Source organism: Helianthus annuus, chromosome 11, assembly GCF_002127325.2.
Source record: "Helianthus annuus cultivar XRQ/B chromosome 11, HanXRQr2.0-SUNRISE, whole genome shotgun sequence".
Classification (NCBI taxonomy): domain Eukaryota; kingdom Viridiplantae; phylum Streptophyta; class Magnoliopsida; order Asterales; family Asteraceae; genus Helianthus; species Helianthus annuus.
In genome coordinates this window covers 9,477,500-9,503,629 of record NC_035443.2, presented here as the reverse complement: position 1 = coordinate 9,503,629, position 26,130 = coordinate 9,477,500, and the positions used below count along the sequence as shown (strand labels likewise).

The 26,130-nt window shown below is 36.1% G+C and overlaps 2 protein-coding genes across 3 annotated transcripts; one reads left to right on the top strand and one right to left on the bottom strand.

Moving 5' to 3' along the window:
- Positions 1–1,304: 1,304 nt before the first annotated feature.
- LOC110889500 (oxysterol-binding protein-related protein 1C) lies at positions 1,305–8,012 on the top strand. 2 transcript variants are annotated; one of them, XM_022137036.2, is made up of 10 exons: positions 1,305–2,192; positions 2,785–3,141; positions 3,853–3,952; positions 4,157–4,593; positions 4,684–4,839; positions 4,922–5,089; positions 5,166–5,306; positions 6,169–6,396; positions 6,482–6,595; positions 7,522–7,965. In XM_022137036.2, the coding sequence occupies exons 1-10, from the start codon at positions 1,704–1,706 to the stop codon at positions 7,687–7,689; spliced, it is 2,358 nt and encodes a 785-aa protein (XP_021992728.1). In that variant the 5' UTR covers positions 1,305–1,703; the 3' UTR covers positions 7,690–7,965. The 2 variants fall into 2 exon arrangements, with proteins under 2 accessions (XP_021992728.1, XP_021992727.1); XM_022137035.2 differs by having other exon boundaries at positions 1,306–2,192; positions 4,154–4,593; positions 7,522–8,012.
- Positions 8,013–12,556: 4,544 nt separating this feature from the next.
- LOC110889499 (protein DETOXIFICATION 54) lies at positions 12,557–18,085 on the bottom strand. The gene is made up of 5 exons (XM_022137034.2): positions 18,038–18,085; positions 17,822–17,910; positions 16,860–17,344; positions 15,374–15,761; positions 12,557–13,294 (listed from the first exon to the last, which is right to left on the bottom strand). Exons 2-5 carry the CDS (start codon positions 17,864–17,866, stop codon positions 12,743–12,745), a joined length of 1,470 nt encoding a protein of 489 aa, XP_021992726.1. The 5' UTR covers positions 17,867–17,910; positions 18,038–18,085; the 3' UTR covers positions 12,557–12,742.
- Positions 18,086–26,130: the final 8,045 nt, after the last annotated feature.

Here is a 26,130-nt window from a genome sequence, read left to right as displayed (position 1 = left end):
TCCACGCGAAGGTCATGGGCCTTACACGAAGGTGGCACCTTCGTGTATACGTGGGTGGTTCGTGTGACACGAAGGCACATGTTCCTTCGTGTGTGAGTGTGTCACGAAACAGGTTGGGGGCGAAAGCTAGCCCTCCTTCGTGTGGGCTTGAAGGCCACGAAGGTGGCCTTTTGGGCTGACTTCATGTGTCTTCGGCCCAAAGGTTATGGGTTGGGTTAGTTCGTGCCAGTTTCTCGTATTTTTAGCCCGTTATAAGCTTTTTAAGATGTGCCAACGTCTTGTATGGGTATAGTGCACATATAAATTATAAATCCAAGTATTTTTAAGTATCGGTTGAGCGTGTAAATAAGTATCCAAGATTGTAACGTATAACACAAGAATGTAGCATGTATAAATATATAAAAATGGAATTACATTATGATCAAAGCCTCAGATTACAAGATTGGAAATGAATTACGAATACGATGCGAATAAAAGTTTCCAAAAATAGATATACGGATACACTTTCTAAATAAGGAAAATACAAAAATGCGAAGCGTTACATATAGACCCTGACTAACAGAACCATAACGCCGTTAGTCTTCGGTCGTCAAAAAATCATTTTTGGCAAGAAAAATGTTCGTAAAGGTCCGATCTAAGGTTAAAAAAGGTGTTTGAGACGAAAATATTGAGGTTTCGGGCCAAAAAGTTATCCGGCGAAAAAGGAGTTTTCCGACGACTTCAACAATGGGGCCTTTTACTAGAAAAAGGTTCCTAAAGGTCTGTAATAAGGTTACAAAGAAGTTTTGGATGGAAATGTTGAGTTTTCTGGCCAAAAAGAAGTTTTCCAGCTAAAAACGTTTTTCCAGGACCAGAGACTAACGCATTAGAGTTTCGTTAATCAAGGTGCATTGAAGGCCAATACGTTAATAGTTAAGATTATCGGTAGTTATTTTTAAAGTTGAAACTATTAGCAATAACGACGAATAGATAAAACTATTAAAATACAATATTCCTTTTCTTCTAACACAAAAGAGAGCAATATTTTTCTATAAAATTCCACCCTCTAAACCAATCACATTACAACATAGAATCCTCAATACTTTAAACTCCAATATATCACCATTTGTCTAATGAGATACCACAAACTAACTTTTCTTTATCTTTTTCCTTTTTAATTAAAAAATCCCTTTTATACAAGTCTAATGAGATACCACAAACTAACTTTTCTCTATCTTTTTCCTTTTTAATTAAAAAACCCTTTTACAAAACTATTAACTCTTAAGATAACAACAAATCCAACAACTCAATTTGATTCTCAACACTCTCACAACTCACAAGTCTCATCATACATTTAATTCAAGTCCTAAACACCTACCTTTATAACCAACCCTACCCAAACTCTTCAAAAACTTATCATTGGCCGGTAAAACATTCCACAAATTAAAAAAAAAAAAAAAAAAAACAATACAGGCATCTGAGTCGGTCACCCCCACCGTCCACCGGAATATTCCTTCACAAATCCCTCCGGCCACCTCCATTTCCCTATTCTAACACCACCTCACCACACCACCACTCAATCCTCCACATCTCCGATCAATCACTCGTCTTATAAGCTATAACTTATAACCACCGTCATCGTCACCGCCACATATACGGTTATGTTTTTCTTCTAATTTATATCGTGTGTGTATATATATCTATATATCTACATATATATATGTATGCATCCTTTTTGTTGTGTTGCCGCCGATCATAACCACTCCATGCCGGCCACTCCGTCGTCTTCTGCCGCCGTGAGATCGGAATTTCTCAATCACATACATCCAAACCCTAACCCTAAACCTAACGTGAATAATAGTAATAATAATCATCATCAGAATCACAATTATCAGAAGCAGAATCAGAATCAGGATCAGAGAGATGTGAAGATTATTAATGATATTGTGGGGAATGGGATATCAGGGGTGTTGAATAAGTGGGTTAATTATGGTAAAGGATGGAGACCTAGATGGTTTGTGTTGCAGGATGGAGTGCTTTCTTATTACAAGATTCATGGGCCTCATAAGATTCTTGTTAGTGGAGAGGCTGTCAAAGGGGCTAGAGTTATTGGTGATGAGTCTTTTCGCCGCTTGTCCAAGCGGAGTTCGGGTTTTTATGTTGGTAATTCGCAGCATTTGCATCGGAAGCCGATTGGTGAAGTTCATCTTAAGGTGAATTCGGTCTCTATTTTAAAGTGTTTTTTAGTTTTAGTGATCATCGGTTGGAAAATTAACGTTAAAAATGTGTGTGGACGCTCGGGGAGGGGGGGGGGTTGAAATTGCACTAACTTTAATGTTATTTTACTACTGTCGTGAAAATACCGTTAAAAATGGGGGTCGGTTAATCATGTATCATGTGTTGGTGTTGATAGCTGAAAGACACAGGGTACATGCATCAATCGGTCTGTCCCGATTGCTGAGTGATATGTGCCTTAGGTCCAAGGCTTGATGCAAAACTACTATTGAGCCGGGGCTCTCACTGGAAGCAGCCTCTCTATTCCTACGGGGTAGAGGTAAGGTTGTCTACATCTTACCCTCCTCAGACCCTACCTTAGCTTTGCTACTGGTGGGATTTACGGAAAAACTACTATCGAGCCGAGGCTCTCAATGGAAGCAGCCTCTCTATTCCTACGGGGTAGAGGTAAGGCTGTTTACATCTTACCCTCCCCAGACCCTACCTTAGCTTTGCTACTGGTAGGATTTACGGAGTATGATGATGATGATAATCATCGATTGGAAACACTAATACCGTTCTATTTTGTAGGTTTCATCTATTCGTGAAAGTGGGTCAGATGACAGAAGATTCTCCATTTTTACCGGGACAAAAAGGCTGCATTTGAGGGCAGACACAAGGGAGGATCGAATTGCGTGGATGGAAGCTTTACAGGCTGTGAAGGGGATGTTTCCTCGAATGTCTAACAGTGAATTAATGGCTCCTATTGCTGGCATTGCCGTATCAACGGAAAAGTTGAGGCAGCGATTGTTGGAAGAAGGTGTAAGTGAAGCAGCGATTCAGGACAGTGAAAATATTATGAGGAGTGAATTTTCAGCAATGCAAGATCAATTAGTGCTTCTCAAGCAGAAGTATTTGCTTCTCACGGACACATTGCGTATGTTAGAGGTAAATAAAAAATAGTAAAACCTAATAAAGGCCAGAAAATTATCAAAGCTAAACTGTTAAAAGGCCACATCTAAAGAACTTCACTAAATTATGTACATGTAGTCAACACGATGAAATTTGTGATGGTGAAAGAGTTTATATGTATATACACTCACACAGATGTGTGTGTGTGTGTGTGTACACACACATACATAATACAGATTATAGGCCTATAGGGACACACATTATGTAAACATATGTACTTGACTACTTGTACACATAAGTGCAGTCATGTACACATGCATATCGCTCGTTGTCCGTACATAAATACACTCAAATACGCTTGGGTGTTTGGTTTGGCTCACCAAAATTTCGGAACCAAGTAATCCGAACCAATTAACCCAACGAACTCGACCCCCAAACCGATATACATGTCGAAAAATGGGTCATCCCGAAACAAGATTCTGACTTAACACAAATAAAGTGACACAATCTGAACCCACATGAAATTAAACAGGGTCAAAAACGGGTTGACACGTAAGTGACACAGAATTAGTTGTATCTTTCTTAATAATGATATTATTAGTCCTTGTATATTTCTTAAAACATAATATTGTATCCAAAATTAATATCTTACTATAACTGTATGGCGCATGGTGTTAAGACTAAGATTACCAATTCTACTATTTAATCATTTTCAACTTTTGGTAATCTATTTTTTGTTGCTTATAGACGGAAAAGGTTGACCTTGAGAACACAGTAGTAGATGAGAGTCAAAGGCAGTCAAAGGAAGTTGGGGCAACTTCGAGGCTAAGGCAAGATAAATATAGCGGTATGCTTTGTTCCTCTCTTTTAGATTGTATCAGTGTTATCTATGCTTTGTATTTTAATTTGTAACCCGAGATGGACTGATCACTGTACATGGTGAAAATCACATTGGATATCTGTAGAGGTTAAGATGACATGGAAAACTATTTACTTTTTGAATAATTGAATTATATGAACAATATTTTTATATTTTACGTTCTGTCAGAAGCAAGTCCAAGTGAATCAGAGGATGATAACGAAAGGGGAGATGCTGCAGAAGAAGAGTCAGATGATGAAGATAACGCCTTCTTCGACACCCGGGACTTTTTATCATCAGGTTCTTTTAAAAGCAGTGGGTCCGACATGATGTCGCCATCTTTTACATCCGACGACGAAGACCAAATTAACGAACCGGAAATCGATGCTTCTATTAGATCAGTCGGTACTAATTTTCCTTGTGTTAAAAGACGGAAGAAGTTGCCAGATCCTGTAGAAAAGGAGAAGGGAGTAAGTCTTTGGTCAATGATCAAAGATAATATCGGAAAAGATCTTACCAAAGTGTGTCTTCCTGTATACTTCAACGAACCTATATCTTCTCTGCAAAAATGTTTTGAAGATTTGGAGTACTCTTATCTTCTTGATCGGGCATATGAATGGGGCAAAAGGGTGAGTTTGTTTAATGAATATGAAGCTATGAAAGTTGACCGCATTTGACCACTACAGACTTCTTACATTTGGGTATCAAATCTGTTTTAGGGTAATAGCCTTATGCGGATTTTGAATGTGGCTGCATTTGCAGTATCTGGATACGCTTCCACTGAAGGAAGAAACTGCAAACCGTTTAATCCGTTGCTAGGGGAAACTTATGAGGCGGACTATCCAGATAAAGGCCTGCGGTTTTTCTCCGAAAAGGTTTACATCTTCCAAATGATTGTAACGTGTCTGACACACGGTCATCATCGTTTACATCTGACTTGTTATATTCGTGAAACAGGTCAGTCATCACCCAATGATTGTAGCATGTCACTGTGAGGGCAACGGTTGGACATTTTGGGGAGATAGCAACTTGAAAAGCAAGTTTTGGGGTCGTTCAATTCAGCTCGACCCCGTTGGGGTTTTAACATTAAAGTTCGACGATGGAGAAATTTTTCAGTGGAGTAAGGTATTGGTAAATGTTTATTAAAGTTCAAGTCTTTTGTAAGATTTGTCTCTCTCTTTCATGTAGCATCTTGTTTCAGGTTACAACATCCATATATAATCTTATTTTGGGTAAACTTTACTGTGACCACTATGGCACCATGCGTATCCAAGGGAACCAAAATTATTCCTGTAAGCTCAAGTTTAAGGAGCAGTCGATCATAGAGCGGAACCCACATCAGGTTTATTATGCCGTTTATTTCAAGTTTTACTCTTTTAGATTGTGATGACATATACACATTACACTCATGTAGTATCATAAGTTAGTAGGGCTATAACGAACCGAACGTTCAGCGAACAGTTCGTGAACTGTTCGGCGGGAAGTTCGTTTATGTTTGTTTGTTTGTTTAATAAATGAACAAACATGAACAAGAAATTTTGTTCGATAAGTTAAACAAACGAACATGAATAAAGGTTGCATTCGTTCGTTTATGTTTGTGAACGTTCGGTAATGTGTTCATTTATGTTCACTCATTTATGATCGTTCATTTAAAGGCTTTTTTGATGTTACATTTTTATTTTATTTGCATTAATTATTAATAATTTGAAACTATAGCTATACAATACGCCTTTGACTCAAATAAGGGATGTTGACGAAGGGCCTTCGTCAACATCCCTTATTTGACCATTTCAATTTCAGTTTGTGTTAAAGCTTGACAAACTTCTTAGTTTTTGTGTTAATATGTTAAGTATTTATTTAGTTTTGGTGGATTTTTCGTAATGTTTCAGATAAAAAATGCAGATTGCATTTTTAAATGAATATATAACGTTTGTTTGTGTTCATGTTTATGAACATTTGTTTGTGTTCATGTTTATGAACATTTGTTTGTGTTCGATTGCGTTCGTGTATGTTTGGTATGTGTTCATGAACAGTTCATTTCCTTCATGAACGAATACGAATAAGAAATCTCGTTCGGTAAGCGTTTGGGAACTGTTCATGAACAATGAACAAACACGAACAAGGCCTTGTTCGTGTGTGTTCGGTTCGTTGACAGCCCTAGTTATTAGCCCTTCTTTTTTGTTGTAAATTTAATCTTGATGCAGGTTCAAGGCGTTGTTCAAGACAGGAGTGGAAAAACGGCAGCAACTTTAATTGGCAAATGGGACGAAAGCATGCATTATGTGAACGGAGACTGTTCTGGAAAAGGAAAAGGTGACCCATTTTCAGATGCGCGTTTGCTATGGAGAAGAAGCAAACCTCCAAAGGTTCCCACAAGATATAACCTAACCCGCTTTGCTATTACGTTAAATGAGCTTCTCCCTGGACTAAAGGTAAAACCTAAATCACTTTGAAAATTGGCGTTTCGTGTATTTAAGATTGTTTTAATAATTTGTTACTGTATTATGCTTGTTTCAGGAGAAGCTTCCACCAACCGATTCAAGGCTGAGACCAGATCAGAGGTGCTTAGAAAATGGCGAGTATGAAATGGCAAATGCAGAGAAGCTAAGACTCGAGCAACGTCAGCGGCAGGTACAACTTCATACGTAGCTGCTAGCCTGCTACAAACATTTACAAACCTAAAAATTTGCGTATAATAGAAACGCCAAACCGCTAACTGTGGTTTAGGAAAACGACAAATCAAACCGACCGGGTTGGTTTGGTTGGCTGGTTTTGACGGTTTGAACCGATGTTTATACTTTTTTCTTTCTAAAATCGTTAGTTTGTATTTAAAGTTTTTGAAACAACAAAATGGTTCATGAATATAATACATATATACAGAATTGCATATTCTGAAAGTGAGGAAAAAAAATAAGAGTAAAATGCCATTTTCGTCCCTGAGGTTTGGCTAGTTTTGCGACTTTCGTCCAAAGGTTTGTTTTTTCGCATCTGGATTCAAAAGATTTGAAATCTTGCCATTTTCATCCAGCTCGTTAACTCCATCCATTTTTCTTCATTAAGTCAGAGGTATTTTCGTCTTTTTTGCTAACGTAAAGGGCAATTCGGTCGTTTTCACTTTACGTAAAAGGACCAAATACCCCTGGAAGGCTGGAAAAGATCGAATTGCCCTTTAAGTTAACAAAAAAGACAGAAATACCTCTGACGGACGGAGTTAACGAGCCGGCTGAAAAGGGCAAGATTTTAAACCTTTTGAATCCAGATGCGGAAAAACAAACCTTTGGACGGAAGTCGCAAAACTGGCCAAACCTCAGGGACGAAAATGGCATTTTACTCAAAAAAATAATTAAAAAAAAGCTAAATGAGCAGTGTCTTCTGGACCTGTAAAGTGTAAACTGCCTAAACTGAACCGTGGACCAAACCGCATAAATCTTAAACCAGGCGGCATGCTTTGGTTTTGGGCGATTCGGTCAGTCTAAATGGTTTATGAACGCTCCTTTTGAACCGTATGCAATCTTACTTGACCATGATGCATATCTTAATGCTCTGATGTAATTCAGGCTAGGAAAATGCAAGAGAGGGGGTGGAAACCGCGGTGGTTTGCAAAGGATAAAGCAACCGATACTTTTGTTTATACCGGCGGTTATTGGGAGGCCCGAGAAGAAGCTAAGTGGGGTTCATGTCCCGATATTTTTGGACAGTTTTCTTCAGATCAGACGTTAGACTGAGTTAAGCTTATTCAATAAATACTCTCCGTTTCTTTGCTCATACTTTTCGCTACACAAGATTACAACGTTGCCGATGACAGGACCCGTGAATAGGCGTTTAGAAGTAAGTATGTTTTTGCCTTTTTGGTGTTATATTTTATATACTCCCATTCCCCTGCCTTGTACTTATTTGTTCCCTATAGTTTCATTCATAAGGTCCTTGATTTTTGGTCCTCTTTTCATACACATTATGTTGGATATCGACATGTCATAATGTCCCTAATGTCGGATTCGTCACTCATTGAACTAATTTTACACAAGTCGAAAATGCGACTATTTAGTAATCTTTGCCTCGTGCTTTTAGTGTTCTTACTATCATGGTCAATTCGCAAAGTGTGGTTTAAGATGTGAATCCAAACATAACCTATACATTTATTTGTGTCAAAGGCATCAACCCTGACACACACTCTTAAACCGCGTTGTATTTGTGTCTTAAATGGGTGGTCGGGCCAGCTTATTTATCAAATCAATCGTGTTCAAGTTGGTTCATATGTAAATCGAGTCGTGTTTGGGTTGACCCATTTTTCGTAAATGAGTTATAATAGGCATCCCAGATCCTAATTATCTTTTTTGTCGTATTTATGGTCATGTTATGAATTAAAATTTCCGCTAGTTAATATAGACAACGGTTGATCTTTTTTGGAGATAAGAAATTATGTCATATGTTAGATATAAAATGACACACTCATACCCTACAAAAAGGAAGAACGATATGAATTCGTACTTGTTACAATGTTTTTCCTCGAGGCCCACCATCATATGACACGAGATCCTAGCGTGTCAACACATTCAATACCCCATACTCGCAAATACTCTCATTTAGAGTTTTTCCCTTCATGACATAAAAAATACTTGCGCTGACAGTGAGGTCACGTGATACCACCCGTGACGAGGCTAATGGTGTTTTGTGTTGCAAGATTACCTAATGCATCTAGAACCCAAATAACTACGCGTTCAACACTATAGCGGCCCACTCTTTTAACATTTTACATCATTCGGGGGGACTAAGCCCTAAAACCCACTTAGAACCACTAAACAAGTTCTTTATATGGAAAGCACTCGTCGTGCTCTAGTTAATAACAACAAAGGCCAAGGCCGACTGAGTGTTTTGGGTCTTGAAGCGGATTATGAAATCGAGTCCCTTTTCAGAAAAATGAATTATATTGCTTTTAAATAGTGTTTTTTGTGCATGATGGTGTTGTGTTGCATGTATTAATTTGTCAGTTTGCCATGTACGATATAATAAAAGTTACTACCCAGAAACTTTAAAAGTGGAATGAGTATTAAGATGTGTAATATCAGGTTCAATTTTTATAGGGAAAAAATCATAGTTTCTTTGGATTAGTGAAATTTATATGATTATTAAACTGATAAAAACTTATGTGTCATGTGTCACCAACAATGTACTAGAAGTTACACAAGTGATTCAACATTTGAACATTTTACAAATACCCGTACCCGGGTTCAGCGAAAACCCGGACCAAGTTTTACAACTACCCGATACCAGGTTCCATATGGGCATTCCAGTTGCTGCTTTGCATCTTTGTTCCGGCCGTTGGGTGTTGTTCTGGGGCAGATTTTCGCCCCCAACTCTCCTACAATTGGTATAAGTACTAATCTAATGTTTGGGTTAAGTCACACCACTTGAAATACACCGAAAATCATCAAAAAAACGCTCTTAATATGGCTTCCGTTTGTTATTTATGTGTCATGTGTGTTTTAAATCTATGTTTTATGAAATAAAAGGTTTCGATTTCTATGTTTTATGCAAAAAATGAACACAAAAACTCAATCTATACCTGAACCCGATCCGTACCCAAACCCTACCTGAACCCGGAAATAGGGTATTCTAATACTCGGGTATAGAAAACATGAACCCGAACCCTACCTGAACCCGTCGGGTACACAAGGTATGGAATTCCTAGCCAATACCTGGACCTGAACCCAACCCGGGATTGGCAATACCCGAGAATTCAAAACCCAGTCATACCCATACTTGGGTATGTACTCGAACCCGGTTTCTACTAGTCGCTAACCAAGTAAAGAGAAATTGATCCAAATTTAACGAAAAAGTTAGGTCTCAGGGTATTTGGAACCCAAAGTCCTAGCTTGTTTATTAATGTTAACTAGTTTTTTTACGTCGCGTGTTGCAGCGAAACCGAGCAAACGATAATATAAAACAAAAGTGATTTGAAAGTAAAGCATGTTGTTTAGAAAAACAAACCATTAGGACGGTTTAATTTATCATTGTACCGTTTTATGATACCAAATAAATACTTTATTTTGAGTACAACTTTGTTTTTACAAAACTTATAACGGAATGTCGAGGGAAAATCAAGCACAACTACGTGTTTAAGTTTTTAAAAAAAAGTTATAAACGTAAATTATTAAAGAGGTATCAAATTATTTGATAAATTAATATATGTTCTAAAAAACAAAAACGAATTATTAAAAAAATGGTAAAGGAAATATATGGTTTTAGAAAGGAAAAAAATAAAATAAGAATATGTTATTAAAAGTAAATATAATAACAAACTAATATAAAATATTAAATAAAAAATAAAAAAAAGCTATATATTATTTAAAAATAAAGTTACTATTTTTATAAATTAATATATGTTCTAAAAAAGTAAAAGAAAATATTAAAAAATGGTAAAGGAAATATACTGATTTATAAAAGGAAAAAAATCTAAAATATGTTATTAAAAGTAAATATAATAATAAACTATTATCATATATTATATTAAGTAAAATAATAATAATAAAAAGCTATATATTATTTTAAAAATAAAGTTAATATTCATCGTCCTTCGTTAACTCTATATATAATATATAATATATAATGTGAATTTACTTTCATTAGTATTTACATAACAAAATCATGGTTCAACATCTATAAAAGTATAAAACTACACCCAACCATGGTTCAACATCTATAAGATGTGTTTTGAATTTACTTTCACTAGTATTTTATTTACATAGCAAAATCATCAACTATAAAAAATATAATTGGCAAGCAAAGAAAAAACAAAAGAAAATGAAGTAGTGGAAGGAAAAGCATATAATATTAGTAATATTTGCACAGATGCGGATAGTACCAATAAAGCAAATCTTTGGCACTCCATTCCCTTTCCACGTGCTACACTACACCTACTTTCTCAACCTTTTTAAATCCGGTTTAAATAATACTTGAACCGTAGATAACCTTATTGTGTATTGACAGCTTCATGACCTTTCAAATCAGAGATCATAGGTTCAAGTGTCATTTAAAGCAAAAATATTAAACTAGAAGGTATAGGGGCCGGATGAGGCCCGGCTAGGACCGGCGCCGGTCCCCCACACCGCCCCCCTGGGGCTCGGCTCGGCACAACCCGCACCCCACAGCCGGGGTAGCCGGTCCTCCTTTCTTCTCTTGCCTCTCACATATACCTATACATACATACATATATATACATAAAGGGGTTCATCCCCCACCCCCATAGGTTCATCCCCTCCAAGCCATTCCTACGTGGCGTCGACGTGGCGGTCCATCTTCTTGAGGATGGGGCTCTCCATACCCTCTAGTCTTATGGGTTAAGTCAGTCGTTTTATTTTTATCGCAGGGGTTTACCTCGATATTCAGACTTTTGTTGGTCTTTCAAAAAAAAGGTATACTTGAACCAATTGATTTATGACCTCATATTATTAAATATATTGGAATAATATTATATTTATAATGAAAAAGGAAGGATTCTTTTAAGGACAATAATTAGATTAATTTATCATATTCGATGCCGTTTGTTTACTAATAAATAAATAAATAATGATAAATATTGAACTTTTGAAATAAAAATACATGATGGGATGAGAATTCAACTACAATAGTGGAATTTAGTGTTAGCTACTTGAGATATTCGTTCGTACCCCTACAAGACATCTGTCACTCGTCAAATCTATACTTTATTAGATAAAACATGAAGTGGGTGAATTTCACTAATTTTACATTTAATTCGTGGATAAAGTTACGGGACGTGTTTGATTTTCTTTAGTTATTAACACTAACAAATATATAATTAAAAGAAATAACTCCAGAAATCCCTTATGCAATTCAGCAGGAATTTAGTTTCGATCGATATCGGTTTGGTTCGTTACACCAAGGACACTTTATATAACAAACCGAAAGAAAAAACCAAAGAGATAAAGTCGTTAAACTTCATAGTATAATTGTTTTTGGTTATTTTAAAAAATGTTTAAGCTTTAATATTCCTTTCACAAAAAATAAATAAATAACATAATATGAAAGTAAAAACCGCCGATGAAATCTATGCTTAAGCTGATGTTTAAGATTTAACCAGTACTAGCATATTATTCATGTTGGCGTCCATCTCAAATTATTTATAGTTCAGGTTGTATATTGGCTTCTTAATGCATGTAAATTTATTTCAAAACTGTTTTATTTTTCTCTAATTTTCAAATAAAAAAAATTGACATTTACTTGATTGTGGATAGTTTTAAGCAATTTTTATACGATATTTATCATCTTACTTACGTAAGATATTTCATTTATTTAACATGTATAATACACGGGTTTATAACTTAATGTCACATATACATATATATATATATAATATAGCAAAATTTAAAAGTATCATGTTGGGTTTTTCTTTTTCTTTTTTGTGTGTGTTAAAAAATAAAACTTAAGAGTATCATATTCTCATCTCACTTAAAACTTGGTATTCGTTATTCACTATTACTTTCAATAGCTTTCTTTGTAAAATCAAAATCACATGAATCAATGCTCGAATCAATTTGTTAAAAAACATATGCAATTGATTGAGATAGTCGAATCTCTTCACAAAATGTTATCCATTGATCCAAAACTATATACAAAATACAAAAGCGCATACAAATACCGGTTCAACGCCACGTTAACTTCCAAAAAAAAAAAAGAAAAAATCTATGGCGATCGACTAGCTTATTATAGACACGACACCCTCGTGTTCTTTCTTCTTGTATTCCCTGTTATAAATAATCGTCACTTGACGATCAACAACCCTTTTTCATGATCACTACCATCAGAATCGTATTCCGCGACCATCTCCAACCCACCATTCGACAAATTCGTTAGTTTTTCCGCCCTCAAAGCCTCACCTTCCCAATCTGTTTTTACAAGAACCGAATACAAAACCGAAACCACACACGCCAACTGAGCCGACAAAAGACCAATCCACAAACCACTAAATCCAACATTCAAAAAGAAAGCTAAGCCCACGGCCACCGGAGTGCCAACAAAGTAGAAAGAACCGAGGTTGATACGTGCACCAACCGCAGGTCTAGCTGTCCCACGTAGGATCCCACAACCAGTGGTTTGTGGGCAGTTGCCTAGCTCACATAGACCCATGATCGGCATGACCGATGACACGAGTGATTGGAGCATGTGGTCATGGGTGAATAGTGCACTCCATTTGTCCCTAAAAATTATGGTCCAAATGACATGAATGAAACCAACTACAAAAGCACAACCCAAGGCCACAAGTGCAGCTAGTTTTGCCTTGTATGGTCTCCCTGCTCCGAGCTCATTTCCGACCTTAAAGTTTATCATGTAGAAACAAATATAAGAAATATAAAAAAATACATAACCAATTTTAAGTAGAAACCGTCATAATCATATAATAAATAGATACATAACTGGTCCGTTTTTAAGTGTCTTCTTTCTGATTATTTTTCAGGCACTATGTACAACTACTTAGGCTATAGGGTGTGGTCATGACCCTTATGGTCACCATGACCCTCCACATCAGCGTCATTTCACCCACTTCTAATCCACCATCCAAAATCACTACCCTAAGGGTGTGGTCATGACCCAAACAATTATTTTCTTATTTTAATTAATTTTTGTGAAAAAGAAAAAAGAATATTTAAAAAGGAAAGTAGGCTCATGGTTGCCATGGTTTAATCCATGCCAACCATGGTGGATAAAGCAAGAGGATGGTGTAGCAATTTAATAATGGTCCTATGTGGCATTGATGATCCAACCTATGCCCCCCACACCCTTTAGCCTTATGCGATTCTTACATTTCTCTCTTTTTTTTTTTTTTTTTTTTTTTGAATTTAACACCCCCTATGTAAATTAAATATATAAGTTTTAATAATTATTTAACACTCTAAAAGGACAAAAGAAGAACAAACCTTGAAAAGGCAAAATCAAAAGTTTATCAATATATTTTACACCTGACTTACATAAAAACAAAATACTTTTTTGTTCTTTATGAGTAGAATAGCTCCAAATAGGAACGCAATATCCATTGTAATCATTAGGAATCGTTTTTTGATATTCCTATATTTATTTTTCTAAAAAGAAAGGATATTTCCTTCTATAAAAATCCTTGTCACCTTTGTTAATAAATTTTTTTAAGATTAAAAAAGATTCACTAGCGCTATTATGTTTAAGATTAAAAAGTATAAATGGACACTTTTAAATTGATTTATTATTTTCTTTATAAATAAACAAATTCTAAAAATAGATTAAAAAAGTGGATAGACATATACCCATAACCTAATCTAACCCAACCCGACCTGATCAATATCAATATGTGTTAGAAAAGACGTGTACGTGACCTAACCCAACCCGACCTGATCTATTTCGAGAAGAAAATATATCCATTTTAACATCTTTAGTATTATCTATATATTTTAGTTTCAAATAATTAATATATTATACACTAATGTATCTATTTTCACTATTGTATTGGATATATATATATAAACACATTAAAAATAAATAATACGTGAATTAAAATTTACATAATCATAAAAAATGTCTTTTAGGATATCATAAGACTTGTTGGAAAGAGTGAAAGTTAAAAAGGTAAAAGATAAAAAAAAATATAAATTTAAGTTATATATCATAAAAAATAAAAACTAAAGAGGTTGTTTTCCTTGGTTTGTTATACATATTTACAGAACAATTTCACATCTCGGTTGAGAAGTTATTTTTATTTGCTTAATGTCATGTACTTTTTTTTAAAAGCCAACAAAGTCTTTAAGTGGCTACTGACGAAATTTATCACATCAGGATACACTTATTTCCGAATAAAAAAAACCTCATCTAGGGCCGAAGCTCGTGAATACTTGCCCGAATGCACGACAGTGCGGTAAGCTAAAACCCGCTTAGTTCAAATATCGAACTAGCGATCGTCGCCTATATGCCTAGTCTCCCATTGTCGCCTCTTTTATCCACAGATACCGTATCAATGGCAGATTATACTAAGTAGTGTTATTAGATACTTAATAGCTAAAAAAGTGTCAAATAAGCTGGTGGTGGAGTAGTAAAAAAGACCTAGTGTTCCAAGTGATCGAGGTTCGATTCTTGTCCCCATCATTTAGTTTCGACAGCGCCTGATGATGATGGGAGACTAGCCGAATAGGTGGCGTGCCTTCGGACGAGTATTCACGAGCTTCGGTCCCAGATATGGGTTTTTCCTGATTCAAAAGCGAGTGCATCCCGATGCAATGAATTCCGTAACTAACATTTGTCATATGCTTGTTTTGTAGGCATATGTGTGGTAACCCAAAAGATAACAAACAATAATAATAAGCTATTCCTGGAGAATAATAATAGTAATAATGATGATGGAACACAAAGATTCTCATGCCAGAAACTTACTCGTGCAGAAACACACCCAGCCAACGCCATGGGAACCGTGTACATCAAACTCGTCGTCTGTATCAATATCCCAGTTCCCGCCACTGCCAGCCGTGGATCTGCCAGATATCCAGCAAGAACGGTCACGATCTCATACCACCACCACTCCAAACATATTCCCATACAACTCGTCACAGACAATCTCACCAACTCCCTCATCCCAATACCCTCCGTCCATCTCCACGTCCACCTCCACTTCCCATACACCCACACGTACCCTATCATTAACCCCATCATGTTCAAATTCGTTAGCACCGTTCCCATCGCCACCCCGCTCACACCCAATCCTTTCTCCACTACTAACACGTAGTTTATCGGCACGTGGAACGCAACCGCTATTAAGTTGCACCTGCGTCCAGTAATTTAGAATTATTGGTGTAAAGTTAAGTATGTCAGAAGAGTAACACTTAGGGTGACAATTCTTAACACGGAAGTTTTTTTTATTCAGGTCGGGTTCAAATTTACCTGTTTTAAAGACATGTCGGGTTCGGGTTGACCCGTTTAAGTATTTAAAAATATATATATTTGTATAACTTTTATTCTCGGTTTTTCATTTTTATGAAGATACACGTGTAATTTTCAATCTATTTTTTGATTTTTAATATTAAAAAAAAACTATTTATATTACTCATTTTACAACTTCACTTTTTAAAAAAATGAGTTAAACGGGTCGTGTTCAGAGTTTAGATTGACTGAAAATTATGTGTGTATAGGTTAGAGTTGAGAACTTTAACACGAATAACAATATGGGTAGGGTTTAGGGTGACAATTCTTAACACGACCCAAAATCCAACCTGAACCCCACCTTCGAAAAGATAAAGGTTTTGGGTTAGTTAACACGATATGTTTTTTATTTGGGTTTACCTGTTTTATAAAAACAAGTCGAGTTTGGGTTGACTCACATAAAAAAGGGTTGAGCCGTTAACTCGTTAAGTATTTTTATTTGGGTTTACCCGAATTTTATATGTCTGCAGGTTAAGGTTGAGAGCTTTGACACAAATAACAATATGAGTAGAGTTCAAGTTTGAGGTGTACAAAAAAAAAAAAAAAAAAAAAAAACAGTTTTAGGATTGAAACCGGAAATAAAAAAATAAAAAAAAACCGAAACTGGTCTTTTTTATTAACAGGTTTTTCTAAAATCTGTTTTCAACCTGCACCGAACCGGCGGTTTGTATACTGGTTAGTATTCTTGAACTTTGAAACCAGTTTTTTTTGGCCGAAATTGGTTTTTAACTGAACCGAATCGTTTAGTACCAGTTCGGGCTCCCACCATGTAAAACCGGTTAAAAAACCGAAGCGTTTTTTTAAACCGGTTTATTTCCCCCCCAAAAAAAAGGTTGGGTTTAAAAACCGATTTGTACACCTCTAGTTCAGGTTGCACATTTCAACCCGTCAACCTGACACAATTTACACTAACATTTTGCGGTTACAAAATGAAAAGCCGTACCACATCAACGGTTTCGTGACTCCTTGTGACCGTAGATAAACCCGTAACGGCTGTAACAAACAGTTTGTTAACAAATCCGGTAGAGAATAATAACAGTACGTCGCGGCTGCTGACGTAATCGCTGCATCCTGTCCCATAAACAACAGAATCGGTTCTAGATTTAACCATAAGAACCCAATAGGTATGATCGCCACCAGTAGTATGAAGATCATTCGAACTAAAGAATTAGACAATAACTCCCACTTGTTGCTCCCGTTGCTACCGTACGCCTGGCTGCACACCGGCTCCAGCCCCGACGCCAACCCGACCAGGACTGAGTAGCCGGTGATGTTAGTGAAACCTAAGGATAACGAACCGCCAGCTAGCTCTAGGCTCCCGAGCCGGCCTAGAAACAGCACGGAAATAACAGCTCGGAGGAATACGAGACAATTTGCTGCGGTTATTGGAATCACCATACGTAGAAGATCATTTAGTTCTTCTACTACCTGTACGTGATTACATCGTTTAAGATTAATCAAATTTTAAACGATGTAATCACGTAATTCGTACAGGTGATAGATTTAGCTCACATATCACCTGTACGAATTATGTGATTACATCGTTTAAAATTTGATTGGATAAAGTGACGATTGATTATAAATCAATAATCAAATTTTAAATGATGTAATCACATAATTTGTAAAAGTACTAATGATAGATAAACTAAATGACCACCTTTGGTGGTGGTCATTTAGTTCATCTACCACGTGCACGAATTATGTGATTACATCGTTTAAAATTTGATTATTGTTTTGTAATCAATCGTCACTTTATTCAATCAAATTTTAAAGGATGTAATCACATGATTCGTACAGGTGATAGGTGAGCTAAATCTATCGCCTGTACGAATTATGTGATTACCTCGTTTAAAATTTGATTGAATAAAGTGACGTTGGTATGAACAAAGTTGGGATTAGATTAACCTGTGAAGTGGTGAACCCTTGGAAGTTGTTATTGGAGTTCTTCATGACCGAAAGTTATCGGAAATGATTCAGGTGATCGATTTAGGAATCTGCAAATAAAAAAAAAAAGTTGAAGGAGAAGAAGAAGAGGTAAATGAAGATTTTGTAACGGAAATTGATATGATTTTGTGAAATTATGGTTATAGATATTGTGTATAAAAATAAGATGAAACATACTAAAAAAAGAAAAGGTGAACCGTTAAGTGGCAAGTGAAGAGAGTGGTTGCGTAGAGAAGGCGAGCTCATGTTTTGGTGGAGAAGTATAATATATAGGGAGGGAGCTTTAATACATTATCATACTTTTGCTAAGAAAAAAAAAAATTAAAATGATGTAAGGACCAATGAGCGAGCGTTAGCGAATAAAAATTAAATCGAGTCAACCAATTAAAACAAAACACTACCATGAGTTTGCTAAAAAAGCGATGGCAAGAATATAATTTTGAACTGGGTAGAAAATCGTAATTTGTCAAAAGCTATAATGATGGCAAGACTGGAATTTTAAACTGGGGCAAAATCATAATTTTGACTGGGGTAAAATCATAATTTGTCAAAAGCTACAACGATGGCAGATCTGTAATTTTGAACTGCGGACAAAATCATAATTTGACTGGGGTTGAAATCGTAATTTGTCAAAAGCTACATAGATGGTAGATCTGTAATTTTGAACTAGGAGTAAAATCGTAATTTTAAACTGTAGGCAAAAGCATAATTTTAAACTGGATGCAAAATCATAATTTGACCGGGGCATACTCTTTAAATATATATGTAACTAGTTTTTCTACCCGTCGCGCGTTGCAGCGACGCCGTGTACACGATGTGAGAAATTATAGACTACAATTAACCTAGCTCGTTTTCAAACTAAATTTACGCTGAAGCGTAGAGTAATTCGAATTCATACCGTTGACTGAAAGTTTATTATATTTGACCCGACTTATTTAGAAAAAAACATTATGTCAAAACATAGAACAACTCAAAACGGACATAATTTAAACATGTGCGGTGGCGTCGTACACAGTGTGATAAAGTTATAGACTACAATCGACCCTACTCGTTTTCGTACTAAATTTACCTCGAAACATATAGTAACTCAAAGTTATAGTGCCGAATAAAAATGTATTGTATTTGACCCATTTTGTTTCTAAACAAAATTTACGTCAACATATAGTCCAAATCAAAATGTACATAAAAAAATAAAACATTTTATAACTGACCCGATTCATTTCCAAAAAAAATACGTTAAAACGTAGACGTTATGTGAATTAAAATACGTATTTTGGTGTAAAAGAAATTAAAAAACCATTCAAATACTTAATTTTGGTGTAAAATAAAAGTTAAAGAAACATTAGTTAAATAATATGATAAAATTAGTATGTTAAATAATAATAACCAGTGAGAACTATAAGGTAAATAATAGGATAAAATTAGTATGCTAAATAGTAATAGAGTTAATTACATAGATGGATCATGTGGTTTATAGCTAGTTTTGTCTTTGGGTACTAATTTTATTTTTTTTAACATGTTCAGATTTCATGGTTTTAATCTTGTAACACATTTGAGTACTAACACCAAACTTATTTAAATTTTATGTTAAATTTTAGTAAAATAACTAAAATACCCTTCCATTTTAAAAGGATCATTTATGTCATTATTGAACAGTTCTGTAGTTTTTATAATTATGCCATTTCAATCATCATTTCACTTTCAATTTTCAAAATTTATTCATTCAATCATCATTTCACAGTTCTGAATGATATCGCGAATTCAGTCATTTCATTGTTCTGATATCTACACGCACCATTAAGAACCGAAGCAAAAGTATTAAACCTTGGATTTAATTTTCTCTTAGACATTTTGTCGAACAGGTGTAATGCAACTTCAAACTTTCCCATTTCGCAACAACAATCTATCACTAAATCATATATCAACAGATCATTTACACCGATATCGATCAATCAAATCATTGCATCAACCTTCCCCTATCTGCTAAACACTTGAGTGATTCACGTTTGATGATTTTTTCAATACATAGAAAATATAAATAGTGTATAAAAATAATACTTATTGTTGCTATGTTCAAACGTAATATTTAAAAAAAAAATTATGTGACTGGATAACCACTTTTTTTTCTCTACGTTCAAACGTAATATTTAACAAAATTTATGTGACTGGATAACCACTGTTTTTTTCTCTACATCAGCCTAGCCATCACTATGTAATATGTATACATAATTTATATTAAATGTGCATCATTATATACGCATAAAGCTTGTAACTTGTAAGTATAATATTTGTTTGATGTTTATAAAATTACAAAAAAGATGATTTCATGCCTCTAATAAAGATTGTAACTTGTAAGTATAATATTCATTTGGTGTTTACTCTTTACAAATATAAAAGAGATGATTACATGCCCCTAACAATCAACCAATACAATTCATTCTACAAATTTGAATTTCCATATCATCATCATTTACTCATTACTTCAACATTTATTTTCCATAAACATTTTTTTAATACTAGTCTCAGCATCTAAAATAAATACAACTAGTCTTTGAGACCTCACGTTGCGGCGGAGGCGTAAAAAGAGTAAAAAGAATAATGTTAAAGGTTTCAGTGAACTCGTTGTTGATAACATACGTGATTTTATTCGAAAGTTTATATAAAAAACAAAACTGTCACAGACCCGTACGTTGTGTCTAATAATATTTGAAACCTTATAAAAAAGAAAAAAATGAGAAATGAGAAACAATAAATAGATAAAATTAGTTTGTTAAATGGACTTTGTAAATCTCTAATTTCTCCTACGATTTTCACTCAAACCATTACCTTTTCAATGTCATTTCTCAATGGCTAATTTCTCCTACGATGACTTTGGTATTTTTATTACCGCCCGACGATTTTGAAGACAATATTTTGTCAACCGATAGTAACTTAATTTTTTTCAAAGAGATGCTTGAGGAAGCCGAAGCGTAAGACACAACAATGTCGTCGTGCATTCCTGAAAAAAATCGTCAAACGTGATCATGTACAAGGTAAAGAAAATCTTATGAATGATTATTTTGTTAATGAACTAAAGTATGATCAGGAAACATTTCACTGTCGGGTTCGTATGTCGAAACAATTGTTCTTAAAAATTGTTGGTGATGTCAGATGTGGAAGCACAATATTCTTGGTTTCAAGAGGGATATGACGGGAGGTTGAAAAGAGTTTTACGGCAATACAAAAAGTTGCATGCTCCGTTAAACAACTCGCGAGCAGCAATAGTCCCGACGAGAACGATGAGTATTTACAAATGTCCGAAAGGACTTCGCGGGAATGCCTACATTTTTTTGTAACGTCGTGAATCAATTGTATGGTGATGAGTTCTTGCGTAGGCCGACAAGCAACAACGTAATGAAACTGTACAAAAATCACGAAGATAAACACCACATTCCACAGATGTTAGGTAGCATCGATTGTACACATCTTGTTTGGAGGACGGGTCCTAATGACATCAATGAGCTCAAACAATCTCCGATATATCTCGCTGAATGGAATGGAACCGCACCTAAGTATCCATTTCAAGTAAATGGACATACATACAAACATGGATATTATCTAACCGACGAGATCTACCATACTTCGTCAATGTTTGTGAATACGTTTTCATATCCCGCCGATCATAATGAAAAGATGTTCAAGAAATTGTCAGAATGGGCAAGAAAAGATGTGGAGCGTGCTTTTGGTGCGCTAAAAGGAAAATGAGGCATACTTAGGAGACCCATGCGTGTTATGACTGAGGACAAGATTATTAGCGTGACGTATACGTGCATCATACTGCACAATATGATCTTAAAGGACGGCGCGCATACATTCTCACCGGTCCACATCCGAGATCCAGTCGTCTAACCCGTTTTGACGATACTGTTATTGCGAGTTGTTTGATCGAGATACGCATTTTCGACATAGAAATGATCTTGTGGTCCATCTTGCAACTTAAGATCTACGATACCTCGAGCACGAAAACAAGGAGTAGTTTGTTTCATATTTTTATTGTTTTTCTATTTTTATTTTAATTGTGTGTTTTTTTATTTTATTAGTTTGTTTAATTTAATTTGTTATTTAATGAAATTTCAACTATAGATAAATTTAATTGTTGAATTTATTAAAACTAAAAAAAAAAGTCTATGGCAAGGGTTGTGCGCCGTCAGTCAGTGTTTGTGGCTTAAGGGTATTTTGACATGGTGCAATTTTATTGGTTGGGCAATTGTTGGTGATGTCAGATGTGGAAGCACAATATTCTTGGTTTCAAGAGGGATATGACGGGAGGTTGAAAAGAGTTTTACGGCAATACAAAAAGTTGCATGCTCCGTTAAACAACTCGCGAGCAGCAATAGTCCCGACGAGAACGATGAGTATTTACAAATGTCCGAAACGACTTCGCGGGAATGCCTACATTTTTTTGTAATGTCGTGAATCAATTGTATGGTGATGAGTTCTTGCGTAGGCCGACAAGCAACAACATAATGAAACTGTACAAAAATCACGAAGATAAACACCACATTCCACAGATGTTATGTAGCATCGATTGTACACATCTTTGTCACACCCCGATTTCCACGTGTATCACCGGTGGGCCCGGTGGGGGATTACCGTGACGTAGTTGGCAACAATATAGTCAAACCACACAATATATAAATGCACAGCGGAAGCATAAAGATAAATATATTTCAACTATTGAATGTAATATCCAAGTATCACTATCGTCGAAATGTAATCCACAGGGGATCAAAATAAGATAGAAAATAATTGTTCAACAGATATTGGCATCCCAAGCTTGCGAGACTCTAACGATGCTAAGGAGTGGCCAGCCTATTACGAGTAGAACTTGCATTAATCTTTTTGGGGAAAATACGTCAGTTTACACTGGTAAATACATTCAACCGACACTTTTGTAAAATGTTTAATAAAAATTGATTTGAATGCACATGGCACAAACTCTTTATAACTTGGGATAATTTATAATTAAATCTTGTAAAAGAATTACATGTTCACTATGCGTTCGGTCGCCCGGGTCGTGCCGGGTTTAAGGCTAATAGACACGCCACAAAGCATAAAGCCGTGGCGGGAAAACCAACGGTTATACCTTTAATTAATATAGACACATTGCCGGGTGTACGCCTACACCCGCGTGTCGAGGTCGTGGCCATTTCATAAAATGATGCCAAGGATATCCGGGACATGGTCATTAAGCTCCCAAAGGCGTAAAGCCAACAAAACCAATTTTTAAACGGGTCACATTGAAATCACCCGACTACTAATGAGTTGGGGACAATTGCCCGACCAAGCGGTATTTTAAATACCGTAACCCAAGCCCGTATAACGGAAAATAAGTTAAAAGTATTTACCTGAGCAAGTAATATCCTTAATAAACAAATGCAAGTTTCTTTTACTGGTCTCCTACTCTGGAACGAAGGTTTAAACAACCTATTAGAATCCTAACGGGTCTTTAATTTAGCCTTAGCTTAGACCGGTTAGTTTCAAAGGATAATTACGGTTTAATCGCGTGAAAGGCGAAAACCGGGAATGGAATGTGGTTTGGACCCAACAAGTTTGAAGACTTGTTTTATGTGGGTAATATAATCACACTCTGGATTTTGAGGTCAAAACAATAAGGTTTGACCCGTTTCGGCTAGTTTATGTAAACTAGTTACATAAGCCGAACCGTGCGCGTATAAGGCGTAACGGGTAACCGTAAGAGTCCTACACAAGTTTCCTAAGTCAATATGCTTTAAAGAGGTTGTGGTATCAGTAGGATACCTTCCATAATGCCCGTAACGAGTTTAAATCCATTATATGCCCCGTAGGGGTATTTCGGTCATTTTAAAGATTATAAAAGAGGTTTCTGAGTTCTACAGGAAATCTGAGTTTTCCGAACAGTTTATAAAGTCCAAAATACTCTATTTATTATTTAAAATCAGTAGCAACTGGAATCGGGTCAAAATACCTTGTAGAACTCAAGTTATGCTCGAAAAGGGTATATTCGGTATTTACCGAACCGATGCCATAACCGCAGGTTATGAGCAGGTTAAAAATGATTAAAAATCTTTAAAAATCTCAAAATATTATTTTACATCAGTGTGTAAAAGGTTTGGTGTCGAAATTTGGGTTTAGATAGGCTTTACGCTAAATGCGTCGTTTTATTACTAAAGTTTCCGTAATTGCGCTATTTAGCATAACTCTTATTCTAGACCTCGGATTGACGTGAGATTTTAGGGACATGCTTAGAAATCAGTAACTAAGGTTATTGTCCCTTCACATGTCCAAAATTCACGTTTTAAAGTAAAAAGGGCGTTATGGTCAACTTTTAAGCTTTTAACGGAAATGTGCTAAAGACTCGGACAAACCACACCGGTCACAGAGGGTTATACCATCATGTAACCTGGTCCTAAGAGAGTCCTAAGGCATATCTAAATTATACCAAAACGGGTCAGAACTGAAGTCAAAGCAAAAGTCAAAGTTTTGCGACTTTCGGTTCCGAACCGGGTCAAAACAGTAAATGGTCGGATCAAACAAGCTTAGACTAGTTAATATACTTATTATCATGTTATATGGGTGTTAAAACAGGTTACACGCTATCTACATTACCGATTATGCATAAAATCGCAAAATAGCATTATGTTGACTTTTTCTAAGCAAGTTTGACTCGACATTCGGACTAGTTAGAGTGGAAATCAGAGGGTGCCCTTTTAGGGGTTTAAAGCCTACATGATTACCAACATATAACTACCTTTGATTCGACAAACCACTGGACCATTCGTGATTTATCGTAAAGTCAATCGTTAATTACGACGGATTGACTTTTAAGCTAAAACTATGTAAAAACTAAACCACAAAGGGTTAGGCATACTTACAGAAGCTTGGTACACGACCAGAGATGTTAGAAGAGTGCTCTTGAGCTCCAGAAGTGATCAAAAAAGCAGGTTTGAGGTGTGGTTACAATGTGTGCACTACATGGCCTTTTATAGTGAAAATTGGAGCACAAGATCATTACAACTAGGGCTATAATTGTTCATGGATGATCAACATGTGTCCCTGAGTGCTAGGGGACGTTTAGGGGGCGCCCATGCTGCCATAATTGCCATATAAGTCGGTTAAAATAGCAAACAGTGCTTCTGTCCCAGTATTCTGCATTTGGCGCCTTGACGCGGCCCGCGTGAAGGATCAGGCTACCCTTACGCGGGTCGCCTGGATCCTCTTGTCAGGCAACGAATCTGCATATGGCTCGCGGCCCGCGTGAGCTTCCTTGTTTCTCTTACGCGGGTCGCCTGAGACCTGATTTTCAAGATTTTCAAATCTTTTGCCATTATTACCCTGGCCTCTCGGTTCCGAAGGGGTAACTTTGCGTTTTGGGCCTCGTTTATTTACGAATAAGGGCCTCGCGACTTTTACCCGCATCGTTAAGTCCCCGGTTAGTTTAATTACTATCCGAAAAGCCCTAACTTTCATTGTTGACGCTTCTAACCCCTTGCATACGAAATTGATCATAACTTTCTCGTTTTAAAACGGAACTTCGCGAAATTTATATCGTATATTCTAGTGAGCGTAATCTACTGTTACAAAGCCTCGGGTATGTTAAAGGGTCACTCAGAGGTATAACTTAAACATGTTGACACAATTAACCCCTGTAGTTTGTAATCTCTCACTTTCTTCCGCATTTCGTTCAGTACGATCCATGATTTATCCGTTTGAAGGTACGAGCATCATTTAGGGTTACTGTACAGTGTATTTATCCCTCGTTGACATTCTTAACCCTCGAATTTACATACTTTCTATGTTTGTCAACTTTAGTCCTTCCTGTAGTATTTAACACCACGCGTAAACTTAAGACACGTGTCAATACATCATTAGACGCAAAATTTCGAGGTGTTACAATCTTATTTGGAGGACGGGTCCTAATGACATCAATGTGCTCAAACAATCTCCTATATATCTCGCTGAATGGAATGGAACCGCACCTAAGTGTCCATTTCAAGTAAATGGACATACATACAAACATGGATATTATCTGACCGACGAGATCTACCATACTTCGTCAATGTTTGTGAATACGTTTTCATATCCCGCCGATCATAATGAAAAGATGTTCAAGAAATTGTCAGAATGGGCAAGAAAAGATGTGGAGCGTGCTTTTGGTGCGCTAAAAGGAAAATGAGGCATACTTAGGAGACCCATGCGTGTTATGACTGAGGACAAGATTATTAGCGTGACGTATACGTGCATCATACTGC

Coding starts and splice junctions, on each gene's coding strand:
- LOC110889500 (XM_022137035.2), top strand. CDS start 1,704: ATGCATCCTTTTTGTTGTGTTGCCGCCGATCATAACCACTCCATGCCG. Junction 5,090..5,165: donor AAATTTTTCAGTGGAGTAAG/GTATTGGTAAAT, acceptor ATCTTGTTTCAG/GTTACAACATCCATATATAA. Junction 5,307..6,168: donor TAGAGCGGAACCCACATCAG/GTTTATTATGCC, acceptor ATCTTGATGCAG/GTTCAAGGCGTTGTTCAAGA.
- LOC110889499 (XM_022137034.2), bottom strand. CDS start 17,866: ATGAAGAACTCCAATAACAACTTCCAAGGGTTCACCACTTCACAG. Junction 17,345..17,821: donor AAGGGTTCACCACTTCACAG/GTTAATCTAATC, acceptor AATCACGTACAG/GTAGTAGAAGAACTAAATGA. Junction 13,295..15,373: donor CTGGGTGTGTTTCTGCACGA/GTAAGTTTCTGG, acceptor ATAAACTTTAAG/GTCGGAAATGAGCTCGGAGC.